Here is a 12,879-nt window from a genome sequence, read left to right as displayed (position 1 = left end):
AGACCTAGAGACCCCTGCGCTCCCCCTCGGGTCCACAGGCGCGCCCCAGCAATCTGGTCTGGGCCGGAAGGAAGGAAGGAGGGAAGATTCCCACCCCACCGCACCCCCCAGCAATCAAAACACCCCAGAGTTTTGATCGACTTTTCTGGATAATTGCACATTCATGGAGTGTCCACTGTCTACGAGCTCCGGGCCCGCGGGGACGAAATCGCGCCCAGCCCCCGGTCCCCCGGGGCTCACCGAGGGTGGAGAGGGTCGGCAGCGGCCACCCCCCGGTGTGCTGGCAGCTGGGCCGCGCCGCGTGCGGGTCTGAGGCTGCCTAGGGGTTGGCAGGGACGGTGGAGACGGAGGAGGGGGGAGCAGGAGGGGCTTTCCCCTTAATTATCACTTTCACTTGTTTATTTATTGGGAGCTCCAGACGCGCTGGGGGCCTGTGCCTTTTTATTCACTGCTGTATTCATTCAACAAACATTTGACACCTCTGCCCCCAATACACACACACACACACACACACACACACACTTGTTCTTTTATACACTCATTTCTTCCTCCTTTATCCCCCTTCCTCCCCAGCCGTTATACTGGGCCTTCTTCTTCTTCTTCTTTTTTTTTTTTTTTAATTTAGGCGTTCTCGAGATTAGATAAAGTCTCATCTGCCTTTTTTCCTTGCTTTATTGAGGCTTAGCATCCACATCACAGATGCACACAACTGAAGTGCACAGCTTTACCTGACCACCCAAGATCCTGGAGGCCAGCGCCCCAGAGGGGGCAGTGGGGAGTGGAACTGATGGGTACAAATGCTAGGTGAGATCCTGTCTTGATGAGGAATTCTGATATTTTGTTCAGCCCGGAATTTTTTTTTTTGCATCAATTTCGATTTTTAAAAATATTATCATTAAATATTACTTACCTTGATTGCTGATTTTTTTGGGTGCTTCCTTGAAGTTTGTCACCGAGAACAGTGCCTCCCTCCAGCTTACCTTAGTTGGGACTCTGTATAGAACATTCCACCACCCAGAAGGCTTGGGGTGGAGATGGGGGTTCCCAGGGAAAAATCCCCCCCACCCCACACCCAGGGAAACCGCCCCCCACCCAGGTAGCTCTCAGACTCCGTCATCACAGATTACCTTGCCAAATTTAAAAATGGATGTAAATAGAATCACACAGGACACGGTCTTGGGAAGCCGACTTCTTTTGCTCCAGGTTTGTGACACGTCCGTGTCTCCTGTTCCCTGTCGTTGCTGTCCTGCTGTGCGCGGACAGGCCAGGGCTCATGGGCGTTTGGGTTGTTTCTTGTGTTTGGCTCTTCCACATGAAGCTGCTAGGAACATTGTCACACTCGTCTTCGTCTGGACATATGCTTTCGTTTCTCTTGGGCAAACACTCAGGAGGAGGATGGCTGGGTCATATGGTAGGTGTGTGTGTTTAACTTTTTCAGAAACTGCCAAACCGTCTTTGCGAGTGGCTGTACCATTTTGCCTTTCCCGCCACGGGCAGCGGAGGCGAGCACCTGCAAGCCGGTCTTCGGGGCATTCCTATTTCTGAGCCTTGACTGAGGTGTAACCCATACGGTTTTCCTTTGTCCCATTTCTTGTGACTCTTCCCGTCATATTGGTGCTGTGTTTGACCAGGAGGGGAGATTGGGCAGCCCAGGCCCTGTTGGGAGTATGACACAGTATATCTGTTGAGTGACTCTTGTCCGTGTCTTAAAATTTAGGATATTCAGAATTCCAAAACATAGCTGGCCCCAAGGGCTTCAGAGAAGCTCTATTAGTGTTTAGTCTTAAATAATATATATTTGAGCTCCTGCACGTCACTCACTCTCTGACACCACAGTGACCAAAGCAGCCCCTGCCCAGAGGACTCAGGCTGGAGCATCAGGGAGGCTTCCTGGAGGAGGTGTTACCTGAGAAAAGATCTGAAGGTTAAGAAAGGAGGGAGGGAAGGAAGAGCTTCTGCCCAGGCCCTGAGGTGCTTCAAGGGCTTGAAATCTGTCCTTTGGGGATGCAGAGTGTCCTGGGAAAGGCAAGGATGCCGAGGTCCATGATTGCTTTCCTGACGTTCAGGTGAAGCTCCCTGAACCTTCTTTGGACCCCAGGGAGCGGGGGCTCGAGCCTCTCCAGCCTGAACATTGGCAGGCACATCGATGTTCTCCCGTGGGGTCTCCCTGGGGCTCAGCTTGACAGCTGTCGGGACCTCATTATGTTCTAACAGGTGTGGACAGCGTTTGCCCCCATGCTTGATGCCAGGGAGACACCCCGCTAAGGGGAGGCTGGGGGGCTGCAGCTGGGGGGCCTTACTATCCAAGCATGCTCCCCTGGCTTTGACAATGGGCGTGTCTGAGGCTGAAGACTTCTCTTTTTTGAAAAAGAGTTCACTCTGGAAATCCAGCAACTTTATGGATCAACTTTCCATTTCTTCTGCTTCCTGGGCGTAGCTCCTTTCTTTCCCTTTCTTTTACCCTCCCCCTATATAGATCACCAACCCTGTTGCCTCTGCCTGCAGAATCAATCCCAAATCTACCCACTTATCCCCCTCATCAATCTCCACCTGGTCCCACCTCAGGACCTTTGCACTGACTGTCCCTTCTCCTTGAGTGTTCCCCCCCCCCCAGCTCTAATAACTTCCTTTATTTCCTTCCCTTTAAAAAAATGTATGCCAAGGTTGGAAGCATTGAGAAAGCAGTTTATCTCGGTCACCATTGGGTCCCCAGATCCTAGCACAGTGCCTGGCACACAGCAGGAGCTCAGTAATAATTCCTTCCACAATGGAGGGCAATAATTCATGGCAACTCAGGAAACATCCTGGTTGTATCCCCAAGTCCTGGATGGGAGTGTGTAGCCATGGACACAGATAGAGATATTAGGGGGAAAAGGCTCCAAATTTTGGTTGCCTCCCTCTGCCTTTAATTATTTTGTCGACAAGGCTCACAATTCAGCAAGTCAAGGTGGCATTTGAGAGGGACGGTTCCCTTTAGCGTAGCTGACAGCTAATTTGTGGGAAGTTTAATTACAGGCGGCGTTAATTAACTGACAGAATGCTGGGCGAGGAAGGCAGCCATCTGTTCCTAAAAACGTCCTCCCCTCCTGGGCCTGGCTGGGAGGCTGGGAGGGGTGGGCAAAGAAGAGGGCAGGGCATGGAGAAGAGGTGGGGCCAGAGGAAGGAAGGAAGGAGGATCCAGGGATGAATCAGAGCCTCTCACCCCTCTTCCAGATGCCATCGGGGTGAGAACTTGGCACTCAGCCTCCTTGCAGCCTCCACCATTTCTGCAGTGGCCTCCAGTAGCCGCTGAGAGCGACAATAAGTTCCTTGGAACCCGCTTTTTATTGGTTGTATCATGAGGAGCAGAGCGTGTGGAGTAGAGGAGGTGAAGAGCACAGCGTCCTCAGCTCACACTGGAGTGGATTGGCACCCACCAAATGAGATTGGGAGGAGGAGCTGGGACAGAGCCAGGGGTGCTGTGTGCCCTGAGAATCCTGGCCTGGGAGGAGGGGATCTCTCTGCCTCTCATTCCACCATTCACTCCTTCAATTCAACCATTGTCCAGGATGATGATGCCAACAGCCTCCAAAGGTGGGCTTCTAGAGTGTAGCACCCAGCTTTGTCCCTTCTAAGCTGTTTTCCCTGGGGGCAAGCCACTTAAACCTCTCTGGGCCTCAGTTTCCTTATCTGAAAAATGGGATTGTTCATAATAGGACCTACTTCCATTTGTTTTCTAGAATAGCTGAGACCACACACTCTTGGAAGGCTGAAGAGAGTGTGGTTACAAACTTGAGGTGTCATTACTTGTTATAACCAAAAATGCGCATGTGTGTTGAGGCAGGAGTCATGTCCAGTTAGGTTAAGAGCCTTTGTGCCTTTTAGGACTCTGGCTCCTTGAACATGCTGTTCCCTCCCTCTTGAGCACCCTTCCACCTCTTGCCAAACTGTTTCTGTTCTGTCCTTCATGTCTTGAGGTAGATGCCCCCCTTTCGAGAAGCCTTCCTCGACCCTGCAGGCTGGAGCCCTCAACACCTGTAACTCCCTCCAACTCATCACGGTCCCTCCCCAACACCGGGGGAGGAGTGCGCGTCCTATGCAGGTGGGGCCTGGGTCCATCTCAGTCACGGCTGTGTCTAGGCTCCCCAGTGAAGACCTAGGCGAGAAGGGGGCCTATGCATATTGTTGAAGGGACAGCTGGAGCTGTGACCCACGCTGGGGAGGTAGAGGCCAGCAGAAGGCAGAAGTCAAAGTGAGAGCCAGTTAAAAACCATGCGGGAGCGAGCGGCCGGGTGTGTGGCCCCGGGCAAACCACACCTTCTTTCACAGACTCAATTTCTTCTTCCGGAAAATGGGGATATTGGACAGGAGCCTGGCTCGAGAGGCAAGGGGTTCGTGCGGAAGGAAAGTGGCCTGGAGCCTGGCACAGCGTGTGTGCTCAGGAATCACGCCCGGAGCTGCTGATGCCCCTGACTCCACCCCCCCACCCCTGAGCCTCAGTTTCCCCATCTAGCCAACTCCCCCTTAGACAGCCCAGATGGATGCTGTCTGGACGGGTGGGAGGAGGCCTCTGCTGGTGCTTACGTGGGGCGGCAGCCAAGCAGGGCCAAGGAGGCTGGCACCGGCCGGCCTCGCTAAGCTGGCAGTCCTTGGCAGCGCCCAGGCTCCCTGAAGGCGGCTGGAGAAGTGCCCGGGCCCAGGCGTTGGGGGACTAAGGAGGCTGGGATGAAACTGAGGCCCCTTCTTGGAGGGGGCAGGTTCTGACTGAGGGGCAAGGACTTTATGTACACTTATTAAGTACCCACTGGATGCCAGACCAGACCTTTGCCTGTGCTGCTTTAGGTGCCAGGGTCGCTCTTCCTTTTCACAGGGCTGATTCCCATTCTTTCTGCTCTCATCAAGAAGACAACACCTCCAGGAAGCCTCCCACATTCTCTGGGTTGGGTCAAGGCACCCCCCTTTGAGCTAACACAGTGCCAGGGCTTCCCCCACACAGCTCTGATAACCCAGTATTCTAGCTGGGCTGTGGGCTGTCGCTTAGTCAATTTACAAATACCGACAGAACACTTAGTGTCAGGCACTATGCTTACCATCACATCCATGTTTAGGGAGCCCTGTGGAGCCCATTGCTGCTGCTGTGCCCATTGTATAGATGGGAAGACTGAGGCTCAGGAAGGGTTACTGGTGGAAGCCAGGAGTCCTGGAGCACAGCAGGGCCTCGGTGAGAGCTGGCTTCTATCCCGGGACGGTGAGCTCACTCCTTCTCCTAGCAGCCTGGTTGTGAGAAAAGTCATCTGTCCCATGACCTGAGATGTGCCTAACTTCTCTGTTCTGCCTGTGATCTTGAAGGAGGCTCAAGATGAAGGTGAGAAGATTCCCTTCCTTTCCTTTCCTTTCTCTCCTTTAACAAACATGTGAGCCATGTTCCACAGTGTGTCCAAGTGGGAGGCAGTGCTGGCCAACCTTAATCTCTCTTCTCCCCTCTTCCCTAGGAATAGAAACCTCTGGTTTTCAGCTGGACTGTTGGCCATTCAGAATAAAGACTACATTTCCCAGTGTCCCTTTAGGCAAGTGTGGCCACATGACTTGGTTCTGGTCAATGGGGTATGAGCAGAACTGGTTTATGGGATTTCTGGGAGTGACCTTAAAAGCAAGTGGGGAGCCCTTCCTCACTCCTCCTCATTGACTGGGATGCAGATGTGATAGCTGGAGCTCAAGCAACTGCATTGTCCCATGAGGAGGTGACCTACTTGCTAAGGATATGGAGCAATAATATAGGAGGATTCCAGGCCCTGGACACTGTAGAGCCTCCATGCCATCCCTGCACTGACTATTCATATTCATGAGCCCCATGGGCTTAATCTGCTCTGGTTGGGTCTTGGATCCCATCACCAACCCCAATCTTAACTGCTACATCTATCCCTCCCAGTCCATCTCTCCATTCTCACCCCCTTTCATGCCTGCTGGACAGAGAGGCCTATCCTTCCCTTGCAAGTGCCATGGGCCATTCCCAGTGACTAAAACAGGGTGCCCCGGAAAGTGTAGCCTCTGTTTGTGGCATTACACAGAGCTGGGAACAAGGGCCCTCAGAAGCTGGGTATGAGGTCCTCATCACGGAGCTGCAGCCCCTCAGGGATCATGTGCAAGGACCTCAGCCCACCCCTACACACACCCATGCACACACACACACACACACACACCAGAGCCACGACCAAGGGCCTATCCTTTGACATCATCAATCCAAGAAGGGAGACCCTTTTCCTTCACCCACCTTGAAGTTTCCGAGCTTTGTCTTGGTCATGAAGACAGCAAAGCACAAGTGAAAAACACTTCCATATGTGCAACACAGGAAATCTCTGACTGCACACACATACTCACTAGCAGACCTCCCAAGACCAGACTGCTGGGTCCAAATTCCACCATCACGCACCTGCTCTGTGACCCCAAGAGAGTGACTTGTCCTCTCTGGGCCACAGTTGCCTCACCTGAAAAACTGAGACCTAGAAGTGCTGCTGAGAAGGATTTTGTCTGAGCTTCTTAAAACCCCTTCAGTGGTTTTACTCAGCATCGCAGAAGAAAAATCAAATTCCTTCCCCAAATTTACAAGGTCCTATGCCAACTGCCCCCATTCCCTTCCTGCCCTCACCTCCTCCCTGTCCCACCTCCCTCCCTCCCTCTGCTCCAACCACAAAGCCTTCCTTGGTACTGCTTCTCAAACATGCCAGGCCTGGTTCTGCCCCAGGACCTTTGCATGTACTATTCCCTCAGCCTGGACTACACTTCCTGCACACTCACCTCCTTTTCGCCATTCCAGTGTCAGCAGTGTCAGATCCAGTGTTCCCTCCCAGGCCTTCCTCATCATGCCTGCCACCTGCCCAAGCAAGTGACCCTCATTCAGTGCCCAGAAGACCCTTGAAATGGCCCAACCCTTCTAAAGAAGCACCTTATTTACTCGCGGTAAAATTAAGGCACATCTGAGCTGGTCTCTGAATCCCGCTGCAAACTCACAGGAGGCACAGGGGAACTGAGGAACGTGTTAAACGGCACCAGGGGGGCAAGCTCGGCAATGCCCAGGTGGGAGATGTCACCACAGAGTAAGTGACCTAGTGGCTTCAACGATTGCAAAAATCGCGAGGCAAAAGTGAGAGAGGCAAAAGTAAGAGGCAAAAGAGATGGGAGGCTGTCAATGAAGATTTAGGAGACCACCACTGACTCTAGACTTGACCTAGGTCCTGACCCAGACAACCTAAAAAATCGCGCTTCACAAGGGTTCGCATTTCCATGTGTCCACTGGATGAATATCTGATGCTCTCAGGGAATCGTCATTTTTAACACAATACTGACGTTTGTGGGTTTTGTTTTTTTTTTAAAGAGTCTTAGCTTAGGGGGTACCTGGGTGGCTCAATCAGTTAAGCACTTGACTCTTGGTCTCATCTCAGGTTTTGGATCTTGGTTTGTGTCTTGAGTATAAGCCCCATGTTTAAAAAAAAAAAAAAAGTCTTATCTTGGTGCAGGGGCTGTGCCCCTTGGCACTGCTAACCCCAGGACCAGGTCATCGAAGGCTGTCTTGCATGCGGGGTGGCGGGGAGAGTGTTGAGCAACACCCAGGTCCCCACCCCCTTGACACCAGGAACCTCCTCTCCCCCACCAGGCATGACAACCACAGATGTCCCCAGATATCGCCCAGAGTCCCCTGGGGACAGAACCCCCAACCCAGGCAAGGGCTGCTGCTTTAGAAACACCAGATGTTTACAGATGAAAACCATCTGGCGTTTACATCAGAATGACAAGGGACAGAGGAGAGTGAAGGATGTTATGACTTGAGAGTCGCCCTGGAGAGAGTTGTCTGTTGAATCTGAGTAATGGGTGCATGTGGGGGGGTCATTATCCTATTCTCTGTACTTGGGTGTGTGTGACTTTTATCACTATAAAAAGCGGCAGTGATGGGGAAATTCACACCAAAGCTAGAGATGAGTTCATGGTCACGGACATACCCACATCGCTTTCTCGGTGGGGACAGGGGAGCTTGCTGTGATGTGCAGGAGGTGAGCATTATGGGAAGCTGGGCGATGGGCACACAGGAATTCTCTGGAGTTAGTACCTTTGCCACTTTTCTGTACATGTAAGATCAGTCCAAAGTAAAAATTTTATTAAAAAAAAAAAAAGTTGAAATGCAAAAGGACCAAGCCAAGCTGGGATCCCACATGCCCAGGATTGGAAAGGAGGTGCGGGGCATCCCAAGGCCACCAGTGGTGCGACAGATGACATAGCGTCCCTGGAGACACCCTCTCCTGCCCACCCCTCCCGGGGGGTCTCCTTGTTCGCCCGCAGATGCTGGGAGTTGCCACATGGGTGGCCCCGGGCGGCCAGAAGCCCGCGGCCCCACAGCAGTCAGGGCGAGACTCCGCTTTCAAACCCTCTTTATTCTCTCTAGACTAGAAACACTCAGCATTTCCATCCTCCCTGCCCCGATCCATCGCCAGAACCCCCCAGGGAGGGGGAGCCATAGTGCCTCACAGCCGTTCTGGAAGTCTCTGGGAGGGCGCGGTGGCCTCGGCCACCCCCAGAGACGTGGCACTGGAGTGGCCCTGGGAGCCGGCTTGGGCCAGCAGCTCCAGCCTCCGCGAGCGCAGCCGGGCCTGGATGGCCCAGATGGGGGGTCGGTGGCCCGGCAGCGAGGGGTCCTCGTCGCCCAGGCTGTCCACGGTGGAGTCGGAGCCGTCTTCCGTGCCGGCCACCGACTGCTTGCACACGGGGCAGGAGCGCCGGGCGGCCTGGGAGAACCAGGGGTCAATGCACTTGCAGTGGTAAGTGTGGGAGCAGGGCAGGATCTTGAGCTGGTCGCCCTCCTCGTACTCGTCCAGGCAGATGGCACACAGGTCGTTCCGCCGCGTGAAGGTGCGCACCTGGGCCTTCTGGCCGGCCCTCGGCTTGACCTCCGGCCCGCGGCTCCGCCGGGCCCAGAGCCAGCCCCACAGCGGGCGGAGGACCAGGAAGACGGAGGCGAGCAGGGCCAGGGCGCGGCCCAGCACCCAGGAGACGGCCAGCACTGGGTGGCAGTCCAGGTCGGGGCAGGGCGGGTAGTCGGGCAGCAGGACGACGTGGGCCCCCTTGTCGCAGCGCACGATGACCCGCAGGTCCTGCGAAGCGGCCTCGCCCACGAACACCGAGGGGATGGCGATCTGACGCCGCAGGTCCTCGTAGACGTGGGCCATGCGCACCAGCTCGTCCGAGCGCACGTTGTGCACGATGGCCGCCTCGAAGCCCGCCCGCTGGGCGTGCAGCACCTTGAGGTCGAAGGTACAGTCGTAGCGGCGGATCAGCACGATGGCGCCCAGCGAGCCGTTGCCCGGCCGCGGGCCCTCGATGGGGTGGCAGGCGTTGGCCGGCTTGGCCTCCATCAGGTAGCCCCGCACGCCCTCAGGGGCCAGGGGCGCCCCGAACAGGGCCGGCAGGTCGGCGAAGTCCACGGTGCTGGCGTTGCCGTCCAGCACCGCCCGCACCAGCGCCTCCGAGGGCACCAGCAGCGCCAGCAAGGTCAGCCAGGCCGCGACTGCCCGCGGGGCCCGGGCCGGCGCCGGCTGCCCCATGGCCACGCCCCCCTCCTCCTCCTCTTCCCCCGGATGCGGCGTGGACTAGGTCCCGCTGGGGACAGCAGACCGGAGGCCTTCGGGCATCTCCAGGGCCTCCCGGGGGGCCCGTGGCCGAGATGGGAAGCGAGGTGAGCTCGAATCGGGGGAGGGGGGCAGCTCAGGGGCAGGGAAGTGGGACAGCTGGGGCCAGGACGTCCCTAGGCAGAAACTGCTCCCGGGCCAGCCCCATATGCATCGTGTCTCTGAAGGGGGGGTCTCAGGAGCTGCCGACCTGCCCAGGCAGTCTTGCCAGGAGATGACACTGAGAGCAGGAAACCCTGGGGTTCTAGATGCCTCTGGCCTCTGTGACATCGTCCAGTTCCATCTTGTCCCCAGGGGCCCACCGTTGCCTAGGGCTGTCTGCCAAGACAGAATCCCTGGATCGCTGACACCCAGGGGGGCCTGAGCAGCCTCCGAGGAAACTTGTGGAATGCTCAGAGCAGCCGGTTCCTGGACCTCATAAAGCTCAGGGTGCCCCAAAGTAGGCTGATGGCCCCTGGTGGCACCAATCTAGGACTTACATTGCTACTGGAAAGCCTTATCTCCCCAAGACTCTCAGAGACCCACCGAGGATGTCAATGTTACCCCCTTTTGAGATACCCAGGAGGACCCAGACTTGTTCAGGGCACCCTTCCCCCAGGAGGTCGGTTCTTAAAACCCAAATCCCAAACCTGCCCCTTCTCTCCCCACTCTAGTCACTCTGCTCTAGCTGCACAGACCTCCTTGCCCTTCTCACACCTCGGGCCACACCAGGCGTAGTCCTGTCCCAGGGCTTTGGCCCAGGCTGTGGTCTCTGCCTGAAATGCCCTTTCTCCCGGGGCCAGCTTTTTCTCAGGACTTCGGTCTGAGCTCACCCGTCCTCGGAGTGTAACTAGATGTGATCTGGGGGGGAGAGAAGTGCCCGGTCCAGGTGGAGCCCGCAGGCGTGGGTGGTCCCTGTCCTCTGTCCTCACTGCCTGGTAGGCCTCCAGTCCTGCACCCGCTTTCTTCTCCCACCTCAGTGCCTCCTCTCCGGCCTGTCCCCAGCTGTCCTCCTACCTTGCGCTTCAGCCTCACGTCCCCCCCACTTCTCACCCCCCAAACCTCCCACCCTGAGGCTGCCCCCCGCTGGGCTAGGCAGCCTGCTCACCTCTTGATTGCCGGGACTGCCACTCACAAGCTGTGTGACACCAGGTAAATCACTCGACCTCTCTGGGCTCCAGACTCCGGATCTGTAAAATGGGCACAATGACGAGGAACCGGTCTTATAAGATGGGTAGGTGAGACGTGAATGAGACAACACAGGACTGGTGCTCGGCGGGGAGTCTGACCTTTTCCCTCTCACGGACCAGACCCCACCTCCACTTTGAAATCTTTCTGGTCAGGGATTTTTTTGTTTTTTTTTTCTTTAAAGATTTTATTTATTTATTTGACAGAGAGAGCACAAGTAGGCAGAGAGGCAGGCAGAGAGAGAGGGGAGAAAGCAGGCTCCCTGTTGAGCAGAGAGCCCGATGTGGGGCTCGATCCCAGGACACCAAGGCAGCCGCTTAATCCACTGAGCCACCCAGGCGCCCCCTGGTCAGGGATTTTTCTAAACTCCCCGTTCTCTGTCCTCCGCATTGCCCTCCAGATGCAGTCCACACTCTCCTGTGTGGCCTGCAAGCCCCCCACGTCCCCATGATGGTCAAGACCCTGCTGGTTTCTGAAGGACGAGGCTTCTCAATGCTGCGAATGTATCCCAAGTCCTTGACCTCCAGACCTTTCAAAGGCGGCCTCCAGTACCAGGAACAAGCATTCTGTCTCCTCAGTGGCACTTGGCCAGGCTGACCACCTGCTCCTTGGGTTTGTCTGGGAGGCCCGATGCCTCCCAGGGCAGCCCGCAGCCTGCAGCAGAGAAGAGACCCACGGGGAGAGGGCCGGGTGGTACCGAGGCAGGCGTCGGAGGGATGCCTCCCGGAGCGGGAGCGCCTGGGGTGGGGGGCAGGACATGGGGCAGGTTCTCCCTCTGAGCCTCCGGGAGGAACCAACCCTGCCAGCACCTTGATTGTGGACTCCTGGCCTCGAGGTAGGAGAGGATACATTCCTGGGGTTTCATGACCCCCTCCAACCCCGCCCGCAGCAGAGGGACGTTGTCACAGTGGCTTGGAAACAAGGATCGGTCCCTGAAAGCCTTGTCCCAGGTGGGCGACCAGGCGAGGCCCCAGGGTAAGGCGAGTAAGATGAACTGGGTGCAGGATGCTGGGAAAGTGAACAGGGCGCCAGAAGGTCTTGAGGAGGGGGTGGGGAGAGGGAGGGGGAGGAGGCAGGAGGGGGAAGGGGAGGAAGGGGGAGGGTGAGGAGGAAGAGAGAGTGGAAGGGGGGAGGAGGGAGAGGGAGCCAGGGGGAGGGGGGAGGGGAGGGGGGAAGAGGGCGGGAGGACAGGTGAGCTGCGTGTCTGGAAAGAGGGTCCGACTCGAGGCCGCAGAGGACCACGGGAGCCGCAGGAAAGTGGAGAAGCAGGACGCGGATGCGTTGTGTTTCCCCCTTTCCACTCTACATTTCTGCACTATTGCCTCTCCCGCGATGGGAACGGATTCACTTACTACTCCTGAACTAAAAAGCAATTAGTGTTTCTGAAAGAGGCCTCTGGTTCCTGAGGCTGCAGGGCAGGGACTGGAGAGGAAGAGGGAGGCTGGGAAGCCATGGAGGTGACAGAGACTCAGGGAAGGGACTGAGAGGGGACCGGAGGGGACAGCAGCCCTGAATGAGTGAGTGAAGGAGAGGGGAGGTGCGTGGGGCAGAGCGGTGGCCCCCCTGCCCCTGCTGTCCCTCTGAGGTTTACCTTTCCAAGCAACTGCAAATTTTCCTAAGGGACCATCCTTGATCCCACTGGAATTTTAAAACATGGGGGTCTTTGTATTTTGCAAGTCTCATCTCTTGGTGGCAAGTGATTTGGGGTTTTTCTTTTATGACTCTCATAGAATTTTTAACGAAGGACAATAGGAGAGTCGATATTTAGGGACTGTTTGGTGACTGAAGGAGTGAGAAAGTGGTTCTCCAATGATGGCAGTTGTCAACGGCAGGTCTTGGTCTCCTCGGGCTACTGTAACAAAGTACCACAAACTGAGTGGCTGAGAAGGTCAGAAATTTCTTTTTTCGAAGTTCTGGAGACCAGAAGTCCAAGATCAAAGTGTTGGCGGTCTGGCCCTCCTTCTGAGGGCTCCTCAGGCTACCGGAAGCTTCTTGGCCCACGTGCAGGTAACCTGGGCGAGCCAGCCCTGGGAGCGGCCCAGGACCCACGACCAGTGGG

The 12,879-nt window shown here is 56.0% G+C and overlaps 1 protein-coding gene across 1 annotated transcript; it reads right to left on the bottom strand.

Moving 5' to 3' along the window:
* Positions 1–8,492: 8,492 nt before the first annotated feature.
* On the bottom strand, positions 8,493–9,679 carry ZNRF4 (zinc and ring finger 4). The gene has a single exon (XM_044255446.1). It carries the CDS (start codon positions 9,567–9,569, stop codon positions 8,493–8,495), a length of 1,077 nt encoding a protein of 358 aa, XP_044111381.1. The 5' UTR covers positions 9,570–9,679.
* Positions 9,680–12,879: the final 3,200 nt, after the last annotated feature.

Source organism: Neovison vison, chromosome 6, assembly GCF_020171115.1.
Source record: "Neovison vison isolate M4711 chromosome 6, ASM_NN_V1, whole genome shotgun sequence".
Lineage (NCBI taxonomy): Eukaryota > Metazoa > Chordata > Mammalia > Carnivora > Mustelidae > Neogale > Neogale vison.
The sequence above is the reverse complement of the archived record's forward strand: the minus strand, read 5'-3'. Positions and strand labels throughout refer to the sequence as shown.